The sequence below is a fragment of the Chionomys nivalis genome, chromosome 1 (assembly GCF_950005125.1).
Source record: "Chionomys nivalis chromosome 1, mChiNiv1.1, whole genome shotgun sequence".
Lineage (NCBI taxonomy): Eukaryota > Metazoa > Chordata > Mammalia > Rodentia > Cricetidae > Chionomys > Chionomys nivalis.
In genome coordinates, this window is record NC_080086.1 from 110,529,010 (window position 1) to 110,556,585 (window position 27,576).

The 27,576-nt window shown below is 40.0% G+C and overlaps 2 protein-coding genes across 2 annotated transcripts in view; one reads left to right on the top strand and one right to left on the bottom strand.

The window, feature by feature from the left end:
- The window catches only part of LOC130881426 (zinc finger protein 670-like), a 44,375-nt gene extending 20,237 nt beyond the window's left edge, over positions 1-24,138 (bottom strand). Inside the window, exons 1-2 of the mRNA XM_057781049.1 lie at positions 23,975-24,138; positions 8,454-8,583 (exon numbers count right to left, since the gene is read on the bottom strand). Coding sequence (XP_057637032.1) covers positions 8,454-8,583; positions 23,975-24,138 — 294 coding nt within the window. The remainder of the gene's footprint in view (positions 1-8,453; positions 8,584-23,974) is intronic.
- Positions 24,139-25,394: 1,256 nt separating this feature from the next.
- The window catches only part of LOC130874262 (zinc finger protein ZFP2-like), a 42,241-nt gene continuing 40,059 nt past the window's right edge, over positions 25,395-27,576 (top strand). Inside the window, exons 1-2 of the mRNA XM_057769307.1 lie at positions 25,395-25,512; positions 25,604-25,745. The gene's annotated coding sequence lies outside the window, so the exon portion shown is untranslated. The remainder of the gene's footprint in view (positions 25,513-25,603; positions 25,746-27,576) is intronic.

Below are 27,576 nucleotides of genomic sequence, written 5' to 3' on the forward strand. Positions count from 1 at the left end.
AAACCCTTAAGGAAAACCAAGAAAAAGCAACCAAACTGGTGAAAGAAACAGTTCTAGACTTGAAAAATGAAATGGAGACAATAAAGAAAGCACAAACCAAGGGAATTCTGGAAATGAAAAATATGAGAAAATGATCAGCAACCACAAGTGCAAGCACAAACAGCAGAACACAGGGGATGGAAGAGAGAATTTCAAGTGCTGAAGATACAAAAGAGGAAATAGATTTATCGGTCAAAGAAAACATTAAATGTAACAAAATGGGATAGCATAAAAAAAAACCCAACTTCAGAATAAAAGGGATAGAAGAAGTCCAACTCAAAAGCACAGAAAATTTTTTCAACAAAATCATAAAAGGAAACTTTGGCAACTTTAAGAAAAATATGCAAAGGAAGACACAAGAAGCTTGCAGAACACCAAAAAGAGTGAATAAAAAAAGAAAAGTCCCCACCCCACATAATATTCAAAACACTAAACAGACAGAATGAAGACTTTACTCCCAGAATGCCTGAGGCAGAGGAGGGTGACTTCTGAGTTTAAGGTTAGGCTGGTCAAAATAATGAGTTCCAGGACTACAGTGGGAAAAAACAAAGAAAACAAGGAAAAAATAATGAATTAAAAATAAAATGAAAGTCAACATAACTACACACATAAAAGTAATAAATACACTATAAATATAATCCACACTCAAGTTAACTTTCAAATAATAAAACATTTTTTCATTACTTAGAGAGCACATATATCCTTCCCTCAGATGAACATTCTAAAGATTCCCGACTGGATAGAAATTACATTCTCTGCAAAAATCACCTTTCTGAGGTTACAGGACGAGAGGAAACATTAGTACTTTTCGCAGGTGCTGCAACACTGTAAATGACTTGTTTACAGAATTGACACTTTAACCCTTCTGTTTAAAACAGCCTACAGCAAACAAAGAAGCAGCAACAGAAATGCAATGCCAATTTGATTCCACTCTTGGCCACTGTCCATGGCATTTGAACACACTGCAAATTTTGAAAATTCTATTTTGGGCCTTACTGCAAACAAGTAAAACGTGAAGCAGATTTAAATGTCTCCCTTTCTTCAGACCCGTAAACTTGAAAAATTGCAGTCAGGAGAAAAAAAAAATCTCCTACAATATTGTTTTAAAAAGGCAGAGAGAAGGTGGGGAGGGAAAGGAAAAAACCATAGAGGATTTCTGTAGGAGCCGCCATGATAAGCTCCATATGAACAGATCACCCAAAGGAAGTTCTTTCCTTCCAACCATCATCACCTGCCAGAGTAGGGCTCAGCCACTGATAAATTTAATGGGGCCTGAGTCTCAGCAGTTTACCCTGAAGCAGTTCCTGGTGGCAGGAAGGACCATAATCTAAGATTACCTGAGCACCACCCAAGAAGAGACCATCCCAAGGAAATGCCTAACATTCCAACCACTGTTGGAACAATTTCTTGATAGGGGACACGACTCCAAGGTAATGGAGGGAAAACCTAAGTCAGCACAAAGAGAAGCACAAGCCCATCCAAGTCCCTACACAGAATCCTCTAGACTCAGAATTACCAACCCACCAGCCATGCAAAATCTGTGTAGCACAGGTTCGCTGGCAAGACCTCACCCAAGAGTTCTGGAGAAAACATGGGGTGAGCATAATTGGAGAGACTTGAGACTGGGGGTGAGGAGATACAACCTTTATTCATTGATTCTATCACTGTAAAGACAGAAAGCATAAAACACCTACATCCTCCTCTCTTCAAAAAGCAAAAGGAAAGAATGACAGAAAGCTGTACAAATTTGTCTTCTTATACCACAGCTACCATAACTAATGGGTTGTATCAACTTCAAACAACTGAAATTTGGTTTCTTATAAAATAGTTGCACAATATCTTTGAAGATTATGCCCTGTGGTAGTTTTCTGAAATTACTATGGGATTCAGCTTGCTTCTGGTTGCTGTGATAAATGCCACACTCAAAAGTAACACAGTCTAAGAAATGGTTCATTTGGCTTACACTTCCACGTCACAATCCAACACTAGAAAAGCCAAGGCAGGAAGATAAGCAGAAACTATGAAGAAGCTTAGTAGAGGTCTCCTGTTGACTGGATCATGATTAGATAACTTTCTAATTTTGTCCAGGAAAACCTGGAAAGGGATAGTGCTGCCCACTGTGTACTAGCCCCTCCCCCCATCAACCAAAGGAGCCCTCATGGACATAGCCATAGGTTCCTCTGATCAATACAGGCCTAAAATGAAGCTCCCTTCTCCAAGATGATGCAAGATTTTGTCAGGTTGCCAATAAAAATTTACCAGTACACTCTGACACCAAACCCATTTATTTCCTGGTCTAAGTTTTGAAATCAGAGTTTGCAACCATTTACTTGTGACACCCTAAAGACAATGAGTTATAAGAAACACTTTACACAGTGCACAAGCGCACTACTCATTTCCAGCATGCTTTACTGTCAGACACTGAACTAAAGTCTCCTGAGTGACAATCGCTTGTCCTGTGATCTCCATATACATGCTATGGGACACAAGGGCATAAATTACACTGACATGCAATCTCGTCCTCTCGCCCTCCTCTTCCCCTTCCTTCCCCTCTCACAACATGAAAGGAAAGAAGTGAATTATCCCTACAATTGTCTGTAAGAGCCAGCGTCTCTTGGTCATTTCCTCTCCACGTGTTCATTTGCCTTTACTGTGAACCCAGCAGCACAAAGGATATCAATAGAATTAGAGCAATGGAGCAGGGTGGCAGTGGTGGTGCACGCCTTTAATCCCAGCAATCAGGGGCCGGGGGCGGGTGGATCTTGAGTTCAGGCCAGGCTCTAAAACTACAGCGAAACCCTGTCTCGAAAAACCAAAAAAGAAAAAAAATATATAGAAAAAAAAGATATAGAGCAATGATTTCTAACAGAAAGAAACCATAGGAATTAGGCTGTCATTCTTTTTAAATAGTAATATTGATAATATTAATTTATTATTATTATTATTATTATTATTATTATTATTATTATTATTATTATTATTCTGTGTGTGTGTGTGATTCTCTGAAGGTGACTGAGAGACACCAACATGGGTGCTTGGAAAAGAACTTGGGTTCTCTGTAAGAACATAAGAAGAGCTCTCAATTGCTGTATTAGTTCTGCAGCTCCACATTCACGTTCTTGGTGAGTTCGTCCTTCTGCAGTGTCCTCATGAACTCACTTTAATTCCTGCATTCAAGAGGCAGAGGCGGGTGCATCTCTGTGAGTTTGAAGCAAGCATGGTCTACAGAGCTAGTTCCAGGACAGGCTCAAAGCCACAGAGCCGGGCGATGGTGGCGCACGCCTTTAATCCCAGCACTCGGGAGGCAGAGGCAGGCGGATCTCTGTGAGTTCGAGACCAGCCTGGTCTACAAGAGCTAGATCCAGGACAGGCTCCAAAGCCACAGAGAAACCCTGTCTCGAAAAACCAAAAAAAAAAAAAAAAAAAAGCCACAGAGAAACCTTGTCTCGAAAAACCAAGAAGAGAGAGAGAGAGAGAGACAGAGACACAGAATAGGAATTGAGAGCAAAATGCTCTGGAGCCAATAGTTAGGAAGGAATCAGCCTGGATGTCCATCAGCTGACGTCTGGACCATGGATGTGTGGCTCACGTCCTCATTTGAATCCCACTCAGGATGAAGAAAACTGAAAGGACGTTTGCAGGTGAATGGATATTACTGGAGATGTAATTCTACAGTATATATATGAGCTCCAGGATTACACAATGGATATTACTGGAGATGTAATTCTACAGTATATATGAGCTCCAGGCTTACACAAAGAAACCCTGTCTCCAAAAACAAACAAACAACAACAACAAAAAATCAAGAAAAGAAATAGTGATATCTTAACTATAAATTAGCAAAATGAAAAGTAAGAATTACACACACAAGAGTAATAAATATAAATAATTCCTTACTCAAGTCGATGTTCAAAAATTTTTTCATTGGATAGAAAGCACTCTTTCTCTGAGATGAACATTCTAAAGTTTCCCCAGTAGACACATATTACATTATCTACCAAACCCAGCCAACTAGAGGCTAAAGGAAAGAGAATACTAATATTTTCCCCAAGGGCTGCAACACTCTAAGTTACTTGTTACAGGATTGACACTCGCAGTCCCTTGTGTCTAAATCAGCCTACATCCAAACAAGCAGCAGCCACAAAAACCATGCCACTACCATGAAACTCTGAAGTCCAGCCGACCTATCCATATTCTGCAGCTTTACAAAATTCAAAATTGAGGCTAAAAAAAAGATGCCGCAAACAAATTAAACGTGAAGCAAATTTAAATTTCTCTGTCTTCAGACTGATACTTTTGAAAAACTGCAGTCAGAAGAACTAGAAAAAAAATCTCCTACAATATCATCAGAAAAAAAGAAACATGCAAAATCATCGATATGGTGATAGGGAGATAAACACAGCTTTATGGCAAACTTCATTCACAAGGGGAGGCATGGGGATCAATTCTGAGGCAGACTACAAGAGGGAGGGGGGTGAAAGAGAGAGGAAAGAACTCCAGTGTAATAACCCGAAATCCTAAATCAGGCCAAACCCAGGCACAAGAGGAGAACGAAACTATGAAAAACGCACGACCACACACAGTATAGCCTGGACTCAGCATCACCAATCCGCCAGTGCTCCAAAATCTGTTTGGATGCAAGTCCCGCATGGATGTACCCAAGTTGGCTGACGATTGAGGGGAAGCAGCTTCACCAGGATAGAAAAGCGGGAGACTAGGGCCTCAAGGCTGCCTGTGGGCTGCACAATTAAACAGCCTTGGCGTGGCCATTGCTGGGACAAAATACCGCCTTCCACTAGACTACAAAGCACCAGGGGGAAATCTCGCTGTTGCAGCCACAAACAAGCTACTGTCCCAAAATAGCCAGGCAGGATTGCAGGAGCCCCAAGCGCACTCACCATTTCGTACTTCTGATGGGTCTCAGTTTCCTCCCCAGAGGACTGCAGTCAGAAGAACACAGGGCCGCCCAAAATGAATCCTCACAAGGATTCCCTCTGCTAGACACACTTTGAAAAGGTTTTCCCGGAAGCACGCTATGACTATCCACGCTACTCATTGGACAGTTCATTCCATTTAGTGAAGCTGTCCCTGATTGGCAAGCTCTACTCACTCCGCCCCTTAAGCCTAAAGTATGTAAAGCATTTAGGAAATAGCAGTTTCAAACATTTGTTGCCAGCACGCTTGAGGAAGGCAGTTTTAAGAATTTAAAGCCATTCAGTGAGCCGGGCGGTGCTGGCGTATGCATTTAATCCCAGGACAGGGGAAGCAGAGGCAGGGAGATCTCTGTGAGTTCGAGGTCAACCTGGTCTACAAAAGCTAGTTCCAGGACAGGCTCCAAAGCAAAGCAACACAGAGAAACCCTGTCTCGCAAAACCAAAAAAAAAAAAAAAAAAAGAAAGAAGGAAGGAAGGAAGGAAGGAAGGAAGGAAGGAAGGAAGGAAGGAAGGAAGGAAGGAAGGAAGGAAGGAAGATAGAAAGAAAGAAAGAAAGAAAGAAAGAAAGAAAGAAAGAAAGAAAGAAAGAAAGAAAGAAAGAAAGAAAGAAAGAAAGATTAACAGAAATAAGCAGTAACATTCACCAATATACTTCAGATGGATATCCTGGGGTGTTGAGATAATTCAGCCATTATAAACTAGACTCACAACTAAATTGCATCTCTGAACATGATCTTCACAGATGTTCTTCATATGACAGTAACTGTTTTAACGAATCTTTGTCATGATGTGACTGACTCTCCTCACAGCTAAAGAACCCCCATATTGGTGAGTTCAAAAATGTTCCCTTGAAAAGGATGATCACTTCTGGAGGGATGGAGGAAGGCAGAAACTTCTCAGCTTCTCACTATGTGTCAGTTCACAGATGAATATCTGCTGAGAAAGCTTGTCTCCCAAGATAGCCTGCTGCCAGGAGCTATGTGGCTTCTTCGGTGGACAAGGCCTGAGAATAATATGAACAAGTTCTCCCTTTGGGAAGGCCTGGAGAATTTAACCCTTTTTGGAAAGGGTGATGGATAGTTTGCTGTATATTTGGGGCATGACCCCAGGAGCATCTGTGCTACCTGCTCACCTTGCTTTCCTTCCACAAACCATACTGCTGGCTGCCTCAAGCTTCACTTTCTTAGAGCCCAATAGATGAGATGGCTATTGCATTTGGAAAAACTTTCCCCTGATGACTCTCTGGATGAGCCAAGGGGATGGTGTTAAAAATGTACAGTGGACCTGATACAGCTGCTAAAGTCTTTGATGTTTCAGGTGTGACTATGAATTCAGGATTTCCAAGAACAGGATGTTGACTGTCCAGTGAACCCTGTGACTAGTTTGAAAGAGTCACAATAGTTCAAGACATTACAAATTTGCATAGTTGTCCTGAAAAGAAGGATCCTAACCACAAGAGTCTAAGAGAAATGTAATAAAATAGATGATATCAAGAGTTCATGAGAACAGTCTATGAATGGTAAAAATGAAGCAAAATCATAGAAACTCAAATGCCCTCATTTCTAATAACTATGTCAATAATGTGGGACTCAACACTGGAGGAAGCTGAGAAGACAGGGACTTGAGAACAAGAGATAAACAATGCCAACTACAAAAACTAAGTTTCTAAGTTATGTAATCTACAGGATGATAGGGGAAAACCCTGGTATATCCTCCAAACAAGATACAGAAGTATAGAACATAGAACAAGGTGATTCAGCCTTGACTGATAAGTTGATTGTGAGAGTTTAGATTTCACTACAGCTAAATATTAACCGCTAAAGCTAAATGTGGTTTTCACTTTGCATAACACTGTAACTGCAAAGAATGCCGACTGGGCACACTCTTCTACCTGTAGATGTGCCTAGTTAGAAAACGTCCTTTGTTGCTTGCTTTATTGCTTGTGTTTGTGATATTACAGTTACAAATCAAGTAAGTACTGATTACCAGTGGGGAAGTTGGGGCACAAAAAGAGAAGGAAATAAGGGAACAAATTGGCAATTATTTTAATTATTATTAGAAACCTAAGGAAACAAATATGAGTGTAAAACTGTTCATGCAAATATTGAAACTATGAATAAAAATGGCTCATGCCATCTGTGGCCACAGCTACTTTTTTGCTACTGGTGGTCAGAGTTTTCTTTCTATCACCAACTTCATACATCCATTCCAGGTCATGGGACCCATTAGGAGCAAGGCTCCTAGCAGCTTGTCTCTCTTGGGCAAATGATTTCCAAAAAGAGACACTACATAGCAACGTTTTTTTTTTTTATAAAAAGTTGGTGCAATGTCTTCATTGCAATGCCCGCCCCCATCAGCCCTATGAAGGATCTCTGCTTTCTTTCTCCCATCGCACACTTTCCCTGCATAGCAGCAAAGTAGGTGCCACTTGATAATGAGCTCTTTGTCTTCTGAGGTCAGACTCCACTCTCCTTCCTGCTTTTAGTCTTCTGTACCCTGAAATGTAGTACTAGTGAAAATTCTATTCTTGCCTACAAAGAAGTTCATCCTGTAAAGTGCTTAATTCCTGACTAAATATTCCTTCATGCAATTTCTTCTACTTAAAGAAGCCTAGAGAAAAACAAGCAAACATCAATGCAATACCACGCTTTTGATTGACTCACAGAGCTCCCAAAGAGGAAGCCTTGGAAAGATTTCCAAATATCCCATTTCTGCCTCAGAATTGGTAGTGAAAAGATGTCTGATTTAAAACTCTCTTCCTCCATGACTGGGAATTGTCACACACTCTCAGAGAGCAAGCTATTCGATCCTCTCACATCAACAGTTTTAAAGTACAGAACATACACAGAGTGATCAAATTTGTTTGGGTGATCCAGTTTAACACCCAAGCATTTGTTTGCTTAGGCCAGGCATGACTTAGGGTTCAAACTAAGAATAATATAAAATCACAAAACAATGACAGGAAAACTCTAAAGCAGCACAGACATAGCTCTTATTGAGTCTCCCAACACAGTACAGCACTCAGGGACATTTACACGTGTGGTAGGCCAAAGAGGTGAATCCATTCCACCTTAGCTGGAGCTCAGAAAGTTCAGAATTCTTCTAGCTCCTTCAAGGTTATACAACCAAATCTTCAGATGTAATGTGTGGCTCAGGATGTTTTGTTTAGACAAAAAAGGATATTTTGTTCTAGGGTGTGGTTACTTGATGTTCAGAGATGTGAGGAGGTAACTACATATACTTGTTCTTTGTATCACAATAAAGAAGACTTTTACCTTCACTCAACCTCTTTTGGATTGTGCTATATAAGGTCTATGAGAAATAAATTTAGGCAGATCACAGTATTCACTGGATGCCTTCCTGATTCTACCTGCTGTCTCTTGTTTATCTCTGTATTATTTCTCACCCTCCCTTGAAGTATGGACAACAAGTTGGGAGGAATACTGAGAGACACCACAGTGTTGACTCAGTGTCACCAACCTGGAAGTACTGCAAATTCTGAGGTGGCACAGGTTCCAGGTGCCTTTTCACCACAGTCAGGAAGTGGTCTGGGACCCAGTAGTTTCCGTGGAACAGAACAGGTATGGAGACCCCGTGAAGTATGAGGACCCTGGGAAGTATGAAACCAAAATTGGAATCTAGGACACAGCCCTCTGCACATGGCCAGGGGGACATCCAGGCAGCAGCCCCACAACATCTGCAATGTCCCAAACAGTACACACAATTCAAGAAGCCCTAAACACACTCACCCTTTCCTGTTTCTGAATGATCAAGATGTCCTCCCTGTGAGCCTAAGATCAGCAGGAAACAATGTGGTACAGTTCTAACACCACACACCTCAGCATCTACACAGGACTCAAACTCAATGGCAATAGTGAGGCTTTCTGAATATCCAAGCAGCACAGTGGGTATGTAATGAAGGGAAGTAACAGTCGGCATGATGAAAGAGATGCTAGGTCTGGATACTCCAGATTCAAGATCTTTACTACAAAACCAACAAGGATGGAATGAGGTAAACCTGTTTGAATCATTTTCATGTTAGGTTTTAACCTATCCATTTCCTTTTTTGGTTTATAGACTTCATTTTTTTTGAATCAGCTTCTCTCTATTATGTAGCACAGACTGTGATGAATGAAGCTCAGGTAAACTAAAGATCTCAGTCTCTCAGCTGCTACTGACTTTTTTATGTTCATCTGCCATGGAATATTCCTGTACACTGTTGATATTATGCTCTGATTGGTTTAATAAGGAAGCTGACTGACCAATGGTCAGGCAGAATAAGGCTAAGCAGAAAACCCAAACATAAGAAGCAAAGAAGGGCAGAGTCAGAGGAGATGACAACCAACAGTCAAGCAAGTTGGACATGTAAAAAATGAGGTCAAAAGCCATGAGCCATATGGCAAAACATAGAAACATGGTTAATTTAAATGTAAGAGTTACCTAGTAATAAGTCTGAGCTATTGACTGAGGATTTTTAATTCATATAAGCTTCTGAGTGTTTATTTTGGAATGGGCAGTCCAGACAAGAAACTTCTTTCTACATCCATTCATAGAACCACCTGCAGTTTTTAATTTTTCTAGCTCAATTTCCATCACAAGCTTAAGGGACCGAAAGATCATGCTCAATCATTGTGAATAATAATTTCCTTACTGATGATGGGCATAATCACTGCCTACGAGGGAGCACAAGATTCTCTGTTTTATCAGTTTCAAGGGGAGATTTTGGATTTTCAGTCTTAGTAGTTGGCTTGAATTCCTACAGTGTAAATAGCCAATTTTTACAAATTTAAAAATATTACATTCATATAAAAGTAGCCTATTATGTGAATCGATTTTCTATGAGAAGACAGAGGCTATCAGAAATGTCATGGCCCTTGTTAACTAAAGGAGAGACAGAGCTTTCATAAATGGGGTTGTGATGATCCGTTGCATTATAAATACAAGACAAAATACAGCTAGAGACAGTATATTAGAATGTGTGAACAAAGAAAGAATATGGAGAAACTATCTGGTGGTAGAACAAATGAAAATGGGTTTTGGGCTTTAAATATTAAATACCAATATCATTGAATGGAAATAAAAACCAGAACTTGGAAAATAATGTAATTCCTCACAGATTTATATAAACAACTCTAAATGGATCAATATAAAGCAAATCTTTACAATAAACTTGGGGTGCTTTTTATTGCCCTACACAGGAGTTCATTGGAAGGCACAATAATGAACCTACCTTCCTGACTGCATTGTGAAGGCAAGAGACATTATGCTGTATTATTCAAAATTGAGTTTCAATTTATTGTAAGAGCTGAGTTGCTCTCTGTTTCCAGGATGTTGACCTTCCAGAACTCATGACCTTGACTTTCTTGTGGGAATGCCCTTTGTATAACATGACTCTCCCTGAAACTCCCTAGAGCCTCCCTGATCACATGGTGACCACATGAATTTTTTTTGAGGTTTTTCTTTTCTTTCTTTTTTCCTTCCTTCCTTCAATACCGTTTAAGTGTTTCGTGGCAGGACCTCTTAAAAGAGCTGCAAGGTTTTGCAGCTAAAGCTGAGTCAGGAAGCCTCTCTTATATGAGAGTGCTTGCTTGCCTCTAGCAAGCAGAGCAGACCAGAGAAATTGCTGCTACCAAGAAAACATGCTTCAGGAGAACCCATTTATTCAATGTTGCCCTTAATGTCTATGCTGCTGGGGTTATATGTAGGAAGTGGTCTCCTGTGCCCATATGTTGTAGGGTACTTCCCACTTTCTCTTCTATCAGGTTCAGTGTGTTCAGACCGATATTGAGGTCTTTAATCCATTTGGATTTGAATTTTGTACATGGTGACACACATGGATCTATTTTTATTCTTCTACAGGTTGACAACCAGTTCTGCCAGCACCATTTGTTGGAGATGCTCTCCTTCTTCCACTGTATACTTTTAGCTCCTATATCAAAAATCAGGTGTTCATAGTTTTGTGGGTGAAAATCCGGGTCTTCTACTCGATTCCATTGATTTACTTCTCTGTTTTTATGCCAATACCAAGCTGTTTTCAATACTGAAGCTCTGTAATAGAGTTTGAAGTCAGGGATGGTAATGCCTCCAGACGTTCCTTTATTGTATAGGATTCTTGGAGGCAGGAGGGCCTTGGACTTCCCACAGGGCAGGGTACCTTACCCTCTATGAAAGAGGGAGTGGGAGGGAACTTGGGTGTGGGGGTAAGGGGAGATGGGGAAAGAGAAGTGAGAAAGGGAGGATGGGGAGAGCTTTGGGGAATGGAAAGGTTGGGATGGAGGAAGAGTGGATACGGGAGCAGGGACATATATATCTTAATTAATGGAGCCATTTAAGGGTTGGCAAGAGCCTTGACTCTAGAGGGGTTCCCAGGGGTCCAGAGAGATGTACCCAACTAGGTCCTTGGGCAGCTGAGGAGAGAGAGCCTGAAATGGCCTGATCCTATAACCATACTAATGAATATCTTGCATATCAACATAGAACCTTCATCTGGCTATGGATGGAGATAGAGACAGAGACCCACATTGGAAGAATGGACTGAGTTCCCAAGGTCCAAATGAGGAACAGAAGGAGGGAGAACATGAGCAAGGAAGTCAAGACCACAAGGGGGGCACCCACCCACTGAGACGGTTGGGCTGATCTATAAGGAGATCACCAAGGCCAGCTGGACTGGGACTGAAAATGCATGGGATAAAACCAGACTCACTGAATATGGTGGACAATGAGGGCTGCTGAGAAGCCAAGGACAATGGTACTGAGTTGCTTTTTTTTTTTTTTTTTTAGATTTATTTATTATGTATACAACATTCTTTCCATGTATGCTTGCAGGCCAGAAGAGGGCACCAGATCTCATTATAGATGGTTGTGAGCCACCATGTGGTTGCTGGGAATTGAACTCAGGACCTCTGGAAGAGCAGTCAGTGCCCTTAACCTCTGAGCCATCTTTCCAGTCCCAGGAACTGAGTTTTGACCCTACTGCATGTACTGGCTTTGTGGGAGTCTAGACTGTTTGGATGCTCACCTTCCTAGACCTGGATGGAGGGGGGAGGACCTTGGACTGCCCACAGGGCAGGGAACCCTGACTGCTCTTTGGACTGGAGAGGGAGGGAGAGGGGAGTGGGGAGTGGGGGAAGGGGGAGGGAAAAGGGAAGTGGGGAGGAGGTGGAAATTTTTAATTAAAAAAAAATTAATAAAAAAAAAGAGAAAACATGCTTTACTCTATTCTTTCCCAAACTTTCTCAGGCTTTCTGTGGATTCAGTTATCCATGTCTGGGCACCATTCTGTAGTGATGAGCTGCAGGAAGGTCGGCTTTTATTCTTGCCTGGCTCCCACATGGTTAGCTTTACACCCAAAATAACAACACACAAATTGTATTCTTTTAAACACTGTTTGGCCCATTAACTTCAGCCTCTTACTGGCTAATTCTCACATCTTGATTAACTCACTTCTAATAATCTGTGTAGCACCACGAGGTGGTGGCTTACCAGGAAGGATCTTACCTGTGTCCATCTCGGAGAGGAGAGCTATAGCGTCTGCCTCACTGCCTTCTTCCTCCCAGCATTCTGTTCTGTCTACGCCACCCACCTATGTTCTGACCTATCAGACCAAGCAGTTTTCTTTATTAATTAACCAATGAAAGTAACACATAGACAGAAGACCCACCTACATCAGACTGTGCCTCTACCACCTGGCAAGGTTTTTCTGTATTTCTTTATTACCCCATGGCCTATCTTCTGTAAACCTACTTTATAACTACTCATAACTTTACCCCTTAAAAGGGGCCCAAGAAATTCATGTGGGTTTCCTATCTCTAACCCAAGAATGGAGGCAGTCACTGGCTCCAAAGATTCACCACAATAAAAAAAAAAAATCAATCTTGCTTCAAATTTGGCTCAAATTGTGGTAACGTTCTCATTCTCACTGGTGAGTAGTACAATGTCTGGCTAAGGCCTGAGTTATCATTCATCTCTTTCAAATTCTAGGTTACCTTGTTTTGTTTTATACTAGTCATTTGGATCATTAGTTGCCTCCTGGAATTATTTAATGTTTTATCTATCATCTTTTATCAAAATTATTTACAGACACCATTATTATAATTATTGTTAGTGATATTACAAGTATTGCCATTTCTTGTTCTTATTGCATCCGCTGCTGTCAAGGCCAATTTAGATTCTAGTCATTGAGTCATTGGATATTTAGAATTAGTCCCTATCTCCTTTAGAATTTTAACAGTGATTTGTCTAATGAATTCTGTCAGGGTCTATATTGACAATGTTACTCCTTGTGGGAAGATTGATGACATTTTCCCCCATCTTGACTCTCCTCCACTACGCAAAATGTACATTGCATAGTTCCAACCAGATTCTTCCTTCTTGTGGTCTCTCTGATCTACAGAACAGGAGACTTCCAGAGTCAGCAATATTTCAGTGTGTCCTGTAATCCATTAGAGCTCAGTAAACCTGGAGAGAGGACCCAAAATATTATTCTCCTGTTCACACTGGTTCAGGTTCCCAAACATGAGTCTTGAACATTACAATGGATAGGTGATACAGTAGTGAGGAAATCCTTCTTAGAAATGGAGCTGTTGAGGATACAGTAAGGGTGCAGTGCTTAAGAGTCCTTCTTGCTCTTACAAAAAAACATGAATTTTATATCCCAAAACAACTTGGTGGTTCTTAATCATCTTGAATTCAATTCCAAGTGATCTGGTATCCTTTTCTCACTTCCACAGCAAACAATTATGATGGTTATACAAATGTACAGACAAAACATTCTGACATACAAAATAAGATTCATTCATCTAAAGCATTTTAATTTTTTTAGCTGAGTTTTATTATTTGTTTGTTTGTTTATTGTTGTTCTACAAAGCTTCATGTTTACTTAGTCCAAGGTTTGGGAGGGACTCCATGGTGGTTATAAAGCTGCCTAATGGCTTGAAAGGTTCAGGTGAAGGTCCTCAGGCTAACTGGTACAAAGACAAAGCCACAGCCTCTTAGATGGCAAGGACAACTCCAAGTCAAAATTGATTGTAAAACACTTAAGGACATAGTCACCCAGAGATGGCCAGGGCATGCCAGTCTGCTTGGGTCTGGCCATGTCACTCTGGGGAAGTAAGTCAGGTTGTTCCCAATCTTTTTGATGGGCTTCACCTCCTCATCCAGGAGTTGGTTTTCCAATATGTCACAGAAATGAGAATCTCTGAAGGCAGAAGCCAGAGAATGAAGATAAAATAGGGTTTAGTGAAGTTTCTTCTCCTGGGTCAAAGCAGGTTTCATGATTTAAAAATAATATAAAATTTAGTGCAGTCAGAGTCATTACTTTTTAGCTGTGATGTGTATTTCCTTTTAAACATTTGTATTTATAGCCAGTTGATATTTAATAAAGATTCTAAGTCTATATTTATTTAAGAGTGTGATGCCATGTCCGATAAAAGCCCTAAAGGAAATCCTTTTAGACCTTACTTCTATGATGCTTACAGATTTCCTCAGTCACATAAGCATATCTTAGTCATGGTTTATAGCAGAGTAAGCAATTGCTGACCTGCAGGGCCCCAACATAGCAATTAATTTGCATGTTTTCCTAGTCTTCTTGTTTGCTGTTACATTCATGTAATCCCTTCCTTCAATAAAAAAGACTGAAAATTTTAACATTATGTCAACAAGATTAGAGAAAATATGAGAGAATAAATACTTGGAGAGAACTAAAACTGTAAAAGAGGAGATATGAGCTTTATTGATTGATTATACTGAAGGAAAGAAAGAAGGTAACTAAATCTACATCATCCTCTCCTAAAGATACAAGAAGAAAGGAAAATGAAACAAGGCTGTACAAATCTACATTCTTATACGACAACTACCATTTTGGATTATATCAACATCAAACAGTTGGAATTTAACCACTTATAAAATCTCCCACAATATCTTTGAAGATTAGCAACCATGATATAGTTTTCTGAAATTAGTATGTGTTTTATTTTGCTTTTAGTTTCTGTGATAAATGCCATGACCAAAAGCAACATAGTGAAGAAAGGTTAATTTGGATTACACATCCATGTCACAGTACACAACTGAGAAAATGCAGGGCAGGAAGATGAGCAGAAACCATGGAAGAACTTGATTAGTGGCTCCACTGTTGACTGGATCATGAACAGATAACTTTCTTATATAGTACAGGACAACCTGACATGTGATAGTGGTGCCAAATATGTACTAGTCCCCTAGTGAATTACATTTGATTTATAAATTCCTTTTTTGTTTTTTTTTCTCTTTCTAAAGTTTTATTGAAAGCAAATTGAAATTATATATCTGAATACATGTATTTTTTTTTTTTGAGACAGGGTTTCTCTGTGGTTTTGGAGCCCGTCCTGGAACTAGCTCTTGTAGACCAGGCTGGTCTCAAACTCACAGAGATCCACCTGCCTCTGCCTCCCGAGTGCTGGGATTAAAGGCGTGCGCCACCACCGCCCGGCCTATATGTATTCTTTTTATAGAAAAATTCTTTTTTTCATTTCTCCATTCAAAAATTTACACTTCCTCCCCTCCTCCCATTCCCCTCGCACTCCCGAGGGCAGGATACCCTGTTCTGTGGGAAATCCAAGGCCCTCCCCCCTCAACAATCCCTGGACTTCCTGAGGCATTACCATTTGTGACTTCAAACTCTTTTACATAACTACAATAATGAAAACACCTTAGTATTGGCATAAAAACAGAGATGTTGACTAATGGAATCAAATTGAAGACCCGGATATTAACCCACAAACCTATGAACACCTGATTTTCGACAAAGGAGCCAAAATTACACATTGGAAGAAAGAAAGAAAGCATCTTCAACAAATGGTTCTGGCATAACTGGTTTTAAACTTGTAGAAGAATGCAAGTAGATCCATATCTATCACCATGTACAAAACTCAAGTCCAAATGGATTAAAGACCTCAATATCAATCTGACCACACCGAACCTGATAGAAGAAAAAGTGGGAAGTAGACTGCAACACATGGGCACAGGAGACCACTTCCTACGTATAACCCCAGTAGCACAGACAATAAGAGCAACAATGAATAAATGGAACCTGCTGAAACTGAGACGCTTCTGTAAAGCAGAGGACACTGTCATTAAGACAAAACGGCATTCTACTGAATGGAAGAAGATCTTCACCAACCCCACATCAGACAAAAGTCTGATCTCTAAAATATATAAAGAACTCAAGAAACTGGACATGAAAATTCTAAATAACCCAATTAAAAAATGGGGTACTGAACTGAACAGAGAATTCTCAACAGAAAAAGTTCAAATGGCCAAAAGACACTTAAGGTCATGTTCAGCTTCCTTAGCGATCAGAGAAATGCAAATCAAAACAACTTTGAGATACCATCTTACACCTGTCAGAATGGCTAAAACCAAAAACACCAGTGATAGCCTATGCTGAAAAGGATGTGCTGGTGGGAATGCAAACTTGTGCAACTACTTTGGAAATCAGTGTGGTAGTTTCTCAGGAAATTGGGAATCAACCTACCTCAGGATTCATCAATACCACTCTTGGAAATATACCCAAGAGATGTCCAAATATACTACAAAAGCATGTGTTCAACTATGTTCATAGCAGCATTATTTGTAATAGCCAGAACCTGGAAACAACCTAGATGCCCCTCAATGGAAGAATGGATAAAGAAAGTGTGGAATATATACACATTAGAGTACTACTCAATGGTAAAAAAAAAATGACATTGTGAATTTTGCATGTAAATGGATGGAAATAGAAAACACTATCCTGAGCGAGACAACCCAGACCCAAAAATACGAATATGGTATATACTCACTCATTAGTGGACTCTAGCCATAAACAAAGGACATTAAGCCTACAGTTCACAAATCTAGAGAAGCCAAATAACAAGGTGAACCCAAAGAAAAACATATGTAGATCCTCCTGAAAATTGGAAGTAAACAAGATTGCCAGGCAAAAGTTGGGAGCATGGGGGTGGGAGGAGGGGTGATGGTGAGTTTGGGGGAAGGGGAGAGGGGAAGAGGGGGAGAGAGAAGGGAGAAGGGAAAGACTGGGGAGAGCTTGGGGGAGTGGGAGGGTGGATATGGAGGAAGGGCAGATATAGGAGCAGGGAAGAGGATATCAACATTAAGGGAGCCATTTTAGGGTTGGCAGAGACTTGGCTCTAGAGGGGATCCCAGGTGTCCATGGGGATGTCCCCAGCTAGGTCCTTGGGCCATAGAGCAGAGGGTGCCTGAACTGGCCTTGCCCTACTATCACACTGATGAATATCTCAAATATCACCATAGAATTCCTGTTCCAGTGAAGGATGGAGATAGAGACAGAGACCCTCATCAGAGCAATGGACTGAGCTCCCAAGGTCCAGTTGAAGAGCAGAAGGAGGGAGATGATTTATAAATTCTTATAGAAACAAAATCAGCATTGTTATTGCCCCCCAACAGGGAGTATTAGTTTGGCCCAGATGAACCCCAAACATGCTGTGCCTTTTCTAATGCATCCTAATAGGATAATAACAAAGGAACGTCTTCCAGTTTTCAACTGTTCTTAGTGAATTGTAAATGCGTAGTAATGCTATCCTCAATTATTTTAGAACACAGGTGTGAGAAATACTATGTGTAGATATTGAAAATGTGGTAAATATATTCAGTGGAAAACTTACATGGTTATAAGCATTTTAGTTATTGAAATTGAGGGCAGTTGGATGCGTTTTGGAAAATATCATGGGTGAGTGAACCTGACACAAAAAGAAAAATGCAGATTCTAGCTACCACATTTTCATGTATAGTTAACCATGTGTATAGGAAAGACCATAAAGATGGGGACAATTAAAGGGAAGAAGAGTCTGTTAGAACACATCACAAAAATATTGGGAGAGTATAACAGTTGGTTAAAAGGTATAAGCAAAGAGGGGAGTTGTAATATTTGAAGAATAGGGTGTGTGTATGTGGTAAAAAAAATCACAAAATCCATGTCATAGAGAAAACTAGGTTGAAACCATAGTTAAAATATAGATGACTTAATGGATATTTCTCCATTGATAATCACAACTGCCCCAAGTGTCATTGGTTACTTTGAGAAATTAGTGCTAAGATTCAGATACTTTACTACTATTTCCTGGCCGAGGAGTAACTAACGTCTCCCTCAAACTGCAGGTTATTGCCAATATTCATTGTTGTCCATTACAAAGCTTTTGGTAAAGGAATTATATGGTTTGTAAACAGTACATTGAGAAATCAAGTTGTAACTTCGTGAATTTTTTTAAATAACTAGCTCCAAAGTAAAAGCCCTTACTTTGCTATCTGATAGAAAAAAAATCTCAATTATTACTAGCAGTAAATCCAGTAAACCACAATAACAACTAATCAGGAAAAATATGTATTTTCAAACACTAGAATGAATATTAGAAGAATAAATCACCCCATCTCAATAGATTTGTGAAGACCTCCAAAGAGAAAACACATATGCAAAGTTTTTAAACTACTTAGGTTTATGTGAGTGTAAGACTTATCTGTTTTTGTGTATGTGCACATGTGTGTGTTTGCCATGTGTATGTACATGACTCCCGGAGCATGAAAAGATTCATAAGTCATGTGCACAATGTGCAAAATTACAGTGTAACTCTCCAAATATTGTGGTTGGAAGTAACTTGGGTATTTTGGAGGACATCTGAGTGTTTTTAGCTATGTTGTGATCTCTGAAGTCCTCTTTCCAGGTACTTTCAACCTGTTTTATAAGCGTGGGGAAGACATTGCGCATTGGGCAGAACATAGTACTATGTTATATATAATATTCCACAATGCTTAGAGGATGTTTATGAGGAATGGAAGGGTAGATGGGAAGCAGAGGGGGTACTAACAAAAGAGGAAGAAGTATAAACTGTGGTTGGTATGTAAAATAAATGCAAAATTTTGATTTTAATGAAAATATAAGCATAAAAATGATAAATACTCAACTGATATCTCACACTTATAACTAGCTAGCTCTTACAACTTAAACTAAGTCAATTCTATCATCTTATACATTGCCAAGTGGCTTGTGGCTTTACCTGTCCATCAGTGTGTCTTACTCCCTCTGAGTTTCCTGGTGACTCACAGACTCTGCCCTTTTCCCCAATGTCCTTAGTCTGTTTCTCCAGCCTATACTTCCTGACTGGCTACCAGTCAATCAGCTTTCCATTAAATCAATCTGAGTGACAAATCCTTACATTGTACAAAAGTATTATTCCACAGCATTATAATATATTATATGTAACATTAGATATGATATATACATTAACAACAATACTTTTGGGTATTTACCCAATATCCACTTAACCATTATCAAACAACACTGGTATTTTTCCCCCTACTTCTCTGGTATAGAATGTCTCATTTCATCATTAATTAGAAATCACCTTTTTTAGTTTTCACACTCCTCCCTCCCCTGCCCTTCAATCCTATCCAGCTATTCTCTCTAGACTCTTCCGGACTTACCAAAGGAATACTATCCATCTACAAAAAAATCTTATATTAAAACATGTTTTGGTTAATAGAATCAACCAGAAAACAAGTGTGTTAACACAGACTCAGAATGAAAAATCTTTCTTCTTCTCTCTCATTGAGTTTCCTAACTCCAAATCGTCACATATAAGAAGACAACCTGGAGTAATCACAGAACCCACATCTTGCTTTCCTAATGAAAACATAATGGAAAGTAAATTTTAAACAGGAATGGGCCAATAATAAAATTCTCAAAATTTGAATGAGCTTCCTTCAATCAGTTCATTTCTAAAAATGTTGAAAGGATTTTCAGAAAGTATTTAATTTATTTCTGATATGTTTCAAGTACATCCAAAGTGTCACAATATTAACATTAGTTAAAACAAAAACAGCTTTTTCATAGTTTTGTAATAAAAAACTTCCTTTGATTACATTTGGTTCTCTTTAAAGAGTGAGGGTAATTAAGTTTTTTCTGTATCTGTGACACATCACAATTAGTAAAGCATCCTTGAAAGGGAAGTGTTGTATTGGGATTGGAGATGCAGAGGGTTGGAGTGGGTGGTGAAGGAGCAAAGCCATGGAGGCAGCAACAACTGAGAGCTCACATGAAAATCTACAATCAAGAAGCAGAGAGAGTACACTAGGAGAATATCCTAGAAGTCTCAGAACTTACCTAGAATGACAGATATTCACCAACAGCCCAAAGCTCTTGATCATCCTCACACAGATCTACCAATGAGAACAAAGTTTCAAAAAGCCTAAGGGCCATTTTCAAGTGAACCACTACTGCAATTCTTTTCAAAGCTATTGCACTAGCCATGATTAAAAAAGGAAAAGAAAAAGGAAAGATGACAGGGATTATTGCACTTATAGTAAATATTAGAAGCTAAATTACAAATTTACACATTTCATAATCTCTTTTATTCCACATTAAAATTTTGTATTTGTTAATTTTATGTCCACCTCTATGAATATGTTATTTTTTTACCCATTTTCATCTCTCTCTGGCTTTCTGTGGATTCAGTTATCCACTTCTGGATGCCATTTGTGGAGATGAGGTGAGCAGGCCTGCTTTTTGTCCCACCCGGCTCCTTCATGGGTAGGTTTATACCTGCAATAACAACACACAAATTGTATTCATTTAAACACTGCCTGACCCATTAGCTGTAGTCTCTTATTGCCTCACTTTCACATCTTGATTAACCCATTTCTATTAAAGTGTGTAGCACCACGAGGTGGTGGCTTACCAGGAAGATTCTAACTTATGTCCATCTTGGGTCGGAGCTTCATCGTGTTTGCCTCACTGCCTTCTTCCTCCCAGCATTGTGTTCTGTCTTCCCTGCCTACCTATGTTCTGACCTATCAGGCCAAGCAATTTTCTTTATTATTCAACCAATGAAAGCAACAGATAGATAGAAGATCCACCTACATCAAGGTGGAGTGGCCTAGTTCACTATGAGTGGTATCCTCTAGAGATGTGGGCCAAGGTTGAGTAAGGCAGGTAGCTGACTTAAGGATGAAGATCACTCCAGTAAATAGGATTTCTCCTTCACTTCTGCTTCAGTGCCTGCTTCCAGATTCCTGTCATGCTTCAGCTTCAGTTCCTGCCTTGGCTTCCCTTTATGATGGGATTGTGACAAGGAAGTATAAAATTCCCCTCTACCACAGAGTTGTGGAGTTTTTTTGTCACAGCAAGAGAAATCAAACAAAGCACAGTACTGATGCTCAAAGCCTCATAAGTATGAACAGAAAGTAAAACCTTTGCATATAATGGGATGTTTTGTGTAATAATCCACTGGAAACCCTTTTTCTGGGCTCAGTCTCATGTGACATATTTGTGATATTAGTAGATTACACACATGAAATACACAAATATTGAATGTCACAGTTCAGTGCTCCATTAAAGAAATTTGTGCAGAATCATTTTTCACCTAGGTATATTTGGAGCATTTGGCAAGTTCTCAGTTGTCCCATGAATCTCAAATGTATAATATAAATTATTTTCTACCAAATATAAATTACCCCATATTCCTGTTGAGATCTTTAGAGTCTTCTTCAATATATTCTTCTAGTGCTTTTTGTAGAATAAAATCCAGAGAATACATTATAACACATTCATATTCAACAGAAAAGTTATTGCAACCTATTTCTTATGATATGGAATAATAGAAATTGGTTAATTTAAGTTGCAAGAGTTAGTTAATAATAAACCTGAGATAATAGGTCCAACAATTTGTAATTAATATTAAGCCTCTGTGTAGTTATTTGGGAACTGACAGGTGAGAAATAAGCCTCCAGTTACAATGCTATGCAAAAATTGTATTCTTTTCTTGATATTTTGATTTTCTCATTAAATAATGAATAGATTGAGTAGCAGGAAATGGTACATTACACTCTTTATTCCAGTGCTCTGAAAGCACAGGCAGGTGATGGGAGATCAGGCTACCCTGGTCTATGCTGTGTTTAAGGACAATTGGTGCTACATAATAGAAAGACACTGATTCACAAAAAGAAACAAGCAAACCAATGGAAATAGAAGGAGGCTTCATGTGTGAAAAGAGCTCAAACATGTTGCCCTCATTCCTACTTTATTGGTTTTTGTCCTTAGGATCTTGAATCAGGAATATCTATACCTTATGTCTCTTTCATCACTTAGGGACGCTGCTACTTCCCTTTATCAAATATCCATGGATATTCAGTAAGCCTCACCACTGCCACTGGTTTGAATCCTGTGTATAAGCTGAGGCGTGTTTTGTTGGACTTATATCACATCTCTTCTCTGATATTATTGGACACCCTGATCCATTGGAGGCAAGCGAGTGTGAGTATGTCCAGGGCTTCTGGATTTGTAATTTGTGCATTTGTGACATTGCTGAGGCTGTGGAGCTACTGACTGTTTGCTCCCCTGGCCATGTACAGAATATACCCTAGAGTCTTGCACTGGCTCCATTATTCCCAGTGTGCTGGAATTGTGTGCAAAGCAGGCTGCTGAGTACAAAGCCTCTAACCCTGTTTTTCTTAGGGAAACTACTTTTTCCGGGGCCACTTTCTTGGTATAAAACGGTGCCTGGAACTTGCAATTCTCAGAAATTGCCAAGCAGTCAAATTGACGACACTGAGTACAGACTGGTGTGAAGGGTCATGGGTGGTATGCTTTCTCAGTGGTCCATTTTAAAGCCATGGTTATGAGGATTTAGAGTTTTCCTCTCATTCCTTTTATAATTTTATATTTTCTCAGTACTGACTGAACCCTAAGCCATGTCTGACATAACACAAAGGCTTTGGTGTTTGGCTAGATCACCCAAGCAAAATGGATCATTCAGAGTGTGTTCTTGTCATTTTGAAAAGATCATACGAGAGGACTGGATTGTTCCCTCTTTGAGAAAGGTCAAGATTCCCAGCCACAGAGGAAGAGAGTTTCTAAATCCGATTTCTTAAGCATTGACCATTTCTGAGGAAAAAATTGACATTTTGGAAAAGCTCTCCTAGACTTGCCCTTTGAGAGTCCTGTGAAGGGGATCATGGGCTTAGAATTGGATTGTCATTTGTTTGTTTTGATCTAAGCTGCTTATCCAAGTATTAGACATTCTGTAAAGAAAAACTCAATCAGTAATTAATCATTTTACTGGATGAAGTTCTTTGGAGAAAATATAGTAGTTTCTTTAGTATTAGATTCAGGGTACAGGAAACAAAAGGCTGGAAAGGGACCAGAATCTGATGTCAGCAAACAACACAGGTCATTAGCACATACAGCAAGTGATACCTACTTTCCTGCAGTGCAGGGAAGGTGTGCAATGGGAGCAAGCTATGTGGGGCCACTTTATAGGGCTCGGGGGGCGGGGGTCTTGGTAACAGGGTGTTGAAGCAATTTTCTCTGTTAAGCCCTGACATGCAATCTCTCCTTTCTGAAATCATTTGCCCAAGGGTGACAAGCTATCTTGGGCAACAGGCTTTCTCAGTAGTTATTTCTCTCTGGGCTGACCCATAATGACTGAGAACTTTTTGCCTTCCTCCATCCCTCATTGTGGGGGTTAAGTGGTCAACAAGCCCAGCTGTGATAATCTTTTTCAAGGAGGTATTTCAGAACTTCTCAATATGGAAATTGCTTATCTAGGAGAACAGTCAGTGACATCATCAAGGCTAAGATTTGTCAAAACAGTCCCTTACAGATGAAGATCATCTATAATGGTCATGTTTAGAGACCCAATGTAATAGACTCCTGAAAAAAATATTTGTGAAATTTACTGTTTATTAACATTTTAATGTGATTATGGGATCGATGACTCAGCAGTTAAGAGCACAGACTTCTTCTCTAGAGGGTCATGTTTGATTTCCAGCATCCAAATTAGTGGCTCCCCCAGTCTGTGAATCAGTTCTAGGGTATACAATGTCATCTTCCATCCTCTCAGTGACCCAAGCACATATTAGCGTACTGAAGTATATGCAAGAAAAACACTGGTACACCTTAATGCGTATGTGACTGACATTATTATTCTCAGGAATATTACAGTGATAAAGGGACTTACCTTGTGACCATGGAAGCAATAGCAGGCATACTGAGGTCCAATTCATTTAGTGTCTCTGCATCATCAGTAGAGAATAGAGTGACCACTGTGGGCCTTGTTGTTAGCAGTCTGTGAGATCCTGAGGTTTTGGAGTATTTACTGTAGTCAATGAAGACTTTCTTCATGGCCTTGGGTAAGAAATTTTTTTTTTATTTTCAAAGGTTGTTTTTCATAACTCTGAATCTGAGAGGGCGGAAGATGGCATTGTACACCCTAGAAAATGATTCACAGACTGATGGGAACCACTATTTGGATGCTGATGGAGCTGGAGAGATGGCTCAGAGGTTAAGAGCATTGCCTGCTCTTCCAAAGGTCCTGAGTTCAATTCCCAGCAACCACATGGTGGCTCACAACCATTTGTAATGGAGTCTGGTGCCCTCTTCTGGCCTACAGGCATATACACAGATAGAATATTGGATGCTGATGGAATACTCATGATATGTATGTCTATTTTATCCATGCAATAAGCAATTAAATTCCCTTACTAATGTGTTTTAATCACACATTAAATAATACTTTGAAACATAGGTTGTGAGACTGTCATGGGCTTTTGCCTCATCCTTAAACTTTTTGGTTTCCTATCAACCCTATTTGGGGTTGCTGTGCTTGAATCTACCTGGCCCTGCTCCTACACGAGTTCTGTTTCTTCCCTTTGAGTCAAGAGATTGGAATGTACAGGAAAAAAAAGAAAAGAAAAGAAGAGAAGAGAAAAGAAAAGAAAAGACCAGCTTCACAGAAAAAGCAAGTGGGGAATACTGGGTATTCTCAGAATACTGCAAGTGAGTGAGGGCACCCAAAATCTCAGAGCATGTTCTTACCAAGCAATGAAATCCTACAATGGAATAGGTTCATTTCAGAGCACAAGACCTATATGTTAATGTATTTTTTGTTTAGTTTATTAGTTTTTGTTTTGCTTGTTTTTTAAATAATTTTTTTTCTAGACAGGATATTTTTAGGTAGTTTGTGCTGAGGTTCTCTGTATAAAGTGAGCCTTCAATTTAGTGACCTTCTTGCTACTTCCTCAACATTTCAAGGATTAAAAATGCCTGCCACTCGTTGGGCTTGGTGGGGAATGCCTTTAATTTTAGCATTTGGGAGGCAGAGGCAAGGGGAACGACAAAGCGAACTCCCATAACGTAAAAAAAGATGCTTACCACCATGTCTGTCATATTTGTTTGGTTTGAATCAGGGTCACTACAAAACTCTGCCTCCCTTAAAAATACTGGCAGTAGCTCTTTCGCCTGACTTTTTCTAAAATGTTTAGCACTTAACGCTGACAGAGCGGCTGGAGTACAGTTCGCCAATCAGGGACCGTATTACTAAAAGAAAAAAACTGTCCAATGAGGAGCACGGATAGTCAGAGCGTGAGTCCAGGAAACCTTTTTTACGCTTTGCTTAATATACGGGATCCTTGGGAAGACCTGATTTGGGTGACCTTGTTTTTTGCTGAGTGCAGTCCTCTTTGGGAGGACACCTGGCCACGTCAGAAGCACGGAATGGTGAGTGCGCTTTGGGCTGCTGGAATCCTGAGGGCGGGTGTGGGACTCTAGCTGCTTTGGAGTGACCTGGAGTTTCCCCGGTGCTGTGCAGTCCAGTGGAAGGCGGAGTCTGGCTCAGCAATGCCTGTGCCCACCTGTGCTTGAAGTGTGCACCCCGCAGGCAGCCTAGAGCCTCGCGTCCCACGCTCTTCTGTCTTGGTGAAGTTGCTTCATCGCAATCCCAGCACTCTTGGGTGAGTCCTTACAGTGAACCTGCGCCTACACAGATTTTGCAGCGCGGGCGGTTGGTGATGCTAACTGCGCTGTGTAGGGACCTGCTTGGTCCTTGCAGTTTCCCTTCTCTTGTGCTTCTGTTTGGGCTGATTTACGTTTTGTTTGTTTGTCTGTTCTTTCGGTTGTTTGTTTTTGTTTTTGTTTTTTGCACGTTATCACCTTGGCGTTCTTTCGTCTCGTCTTCCCTTTCCTCTCCCATCTGGTCTCCCTTAAATTGTTTCCCATGCTTTTTGCTATTAGAGAAGTTTCCCACCAAACCTCATCCTGCATGGTGTTTGCCCTTTTCTTCCACTTTTTAAAATGATAACTGTGAGAATTTTTAATTGTTCTCCTAACTGCAGATGGCCAGAATTACCAGTTTGAAGAGAGAAATTTCAATTTGCTTCATTTTTGTTTTGCAGTGATCTTTTAAGAATTTTGAAATTTTGTGTTTTCTCCAACTTTGCAGAAACGGCCGGTGAAGCTCGGAAAGAGCTTTATGGAATTGGCATTGTATGTTTGCTGGACGCTGCTTTAAACAGAAGGGATTGCGAGTGTCAATTTTCTTTTTCATCTTTTTTTCTTTTTTTTGGTTTTTCAAGACAAGGTTTCTCTGTAGCTTTGGAGCCTGTCCAGGAACAAGCTCTTGCAGACCAGGCTGGCCTCGAACTCACAGAGATTCTCCTGTCCCTGCCTCCAGAGTCCCTGGGATTAAAGGCGTGTGCCACCACCACTACTCCGCCTAACCAGTGTCAATTTTCTAACAAGTTATTTCCACGTTTTCAGTCCTTGGGAGAAAAATAATATTTCATCTCTTTCCCTTTGCCTCTGGATAGTTGGTTTATGTAGGTAGTGTAATTTCTGACCATTCAGGAAGCTTCAGAATATTCATCTGAGAGAAAGACGAGTGCGCTTTCTACCTAGTAGAGAAAATGTTTTTTATTTATTGGCTTGAGTGTGGGATACACTTATATTTATTATGTGTAGTTATTTTGATACTCAGCTAATTTGTAATTAATATTTTTCTTTTTTCTTTTTTTCTTTCGGAGACAGGGTTTCTCCATCACTGCCTGGCTATTAGGATCTGTTTTGTTTTGTTTTTGGCAGTAGGGGTTTTCTTTCTGTAGCCCTGGATCTCCTTGTGTTGACTAGCCTAACCTTGAACTCAGAGATCGCCCTTCTCTGCTTCATGCATTCTGAGATGGAAGTCTTGCATCACCGTGCCTTACTTTGTGGGCTCTGGTTACCTGACTCAGTGTAATTACATTTCCATTACCACCCATCTGCTGGGAATTTCATTTCAGTTTTCTTCATTGCTGAGTGGAAATCATTATATTTATGTGCTGCATCTCCATTATCCAGACATCACCTGATGAAGATCCACGCTGATTCCTTTTTCACTGACTGGGACTAGAGCAACAATCACCATGCATGTGTATGTGTCTGTTGTAGTGTGTGGACTCTTTTCAGGAGAAGCCCAGGGAGGTTTGTCTTGGTGAGATGCTATTTCTATTTCTTACTTTTGAGGCAGGCACACGTTGATTTGCTTGTTAATTCCAGCATGTTAAACTCCCACTAATGGTGAGTATGTATTCACTTTTGCACACATCCTCAATAGGGTTTGAGGTCTTCAGGGTTGCAGGGCAAGCTTTTCACCTGCTTAACTGTTTTCTAGCTCTGTGGACATCTGTTTTGTTGTTTTTTTATTAAAAAGCCGAGCAAAACTTTTAAATTTATTTTTATTACTGGGAATGCCCTACATATAAGTGATATATGTTAATCATATTTAGCCTGTACAGCCTAAGCATACCT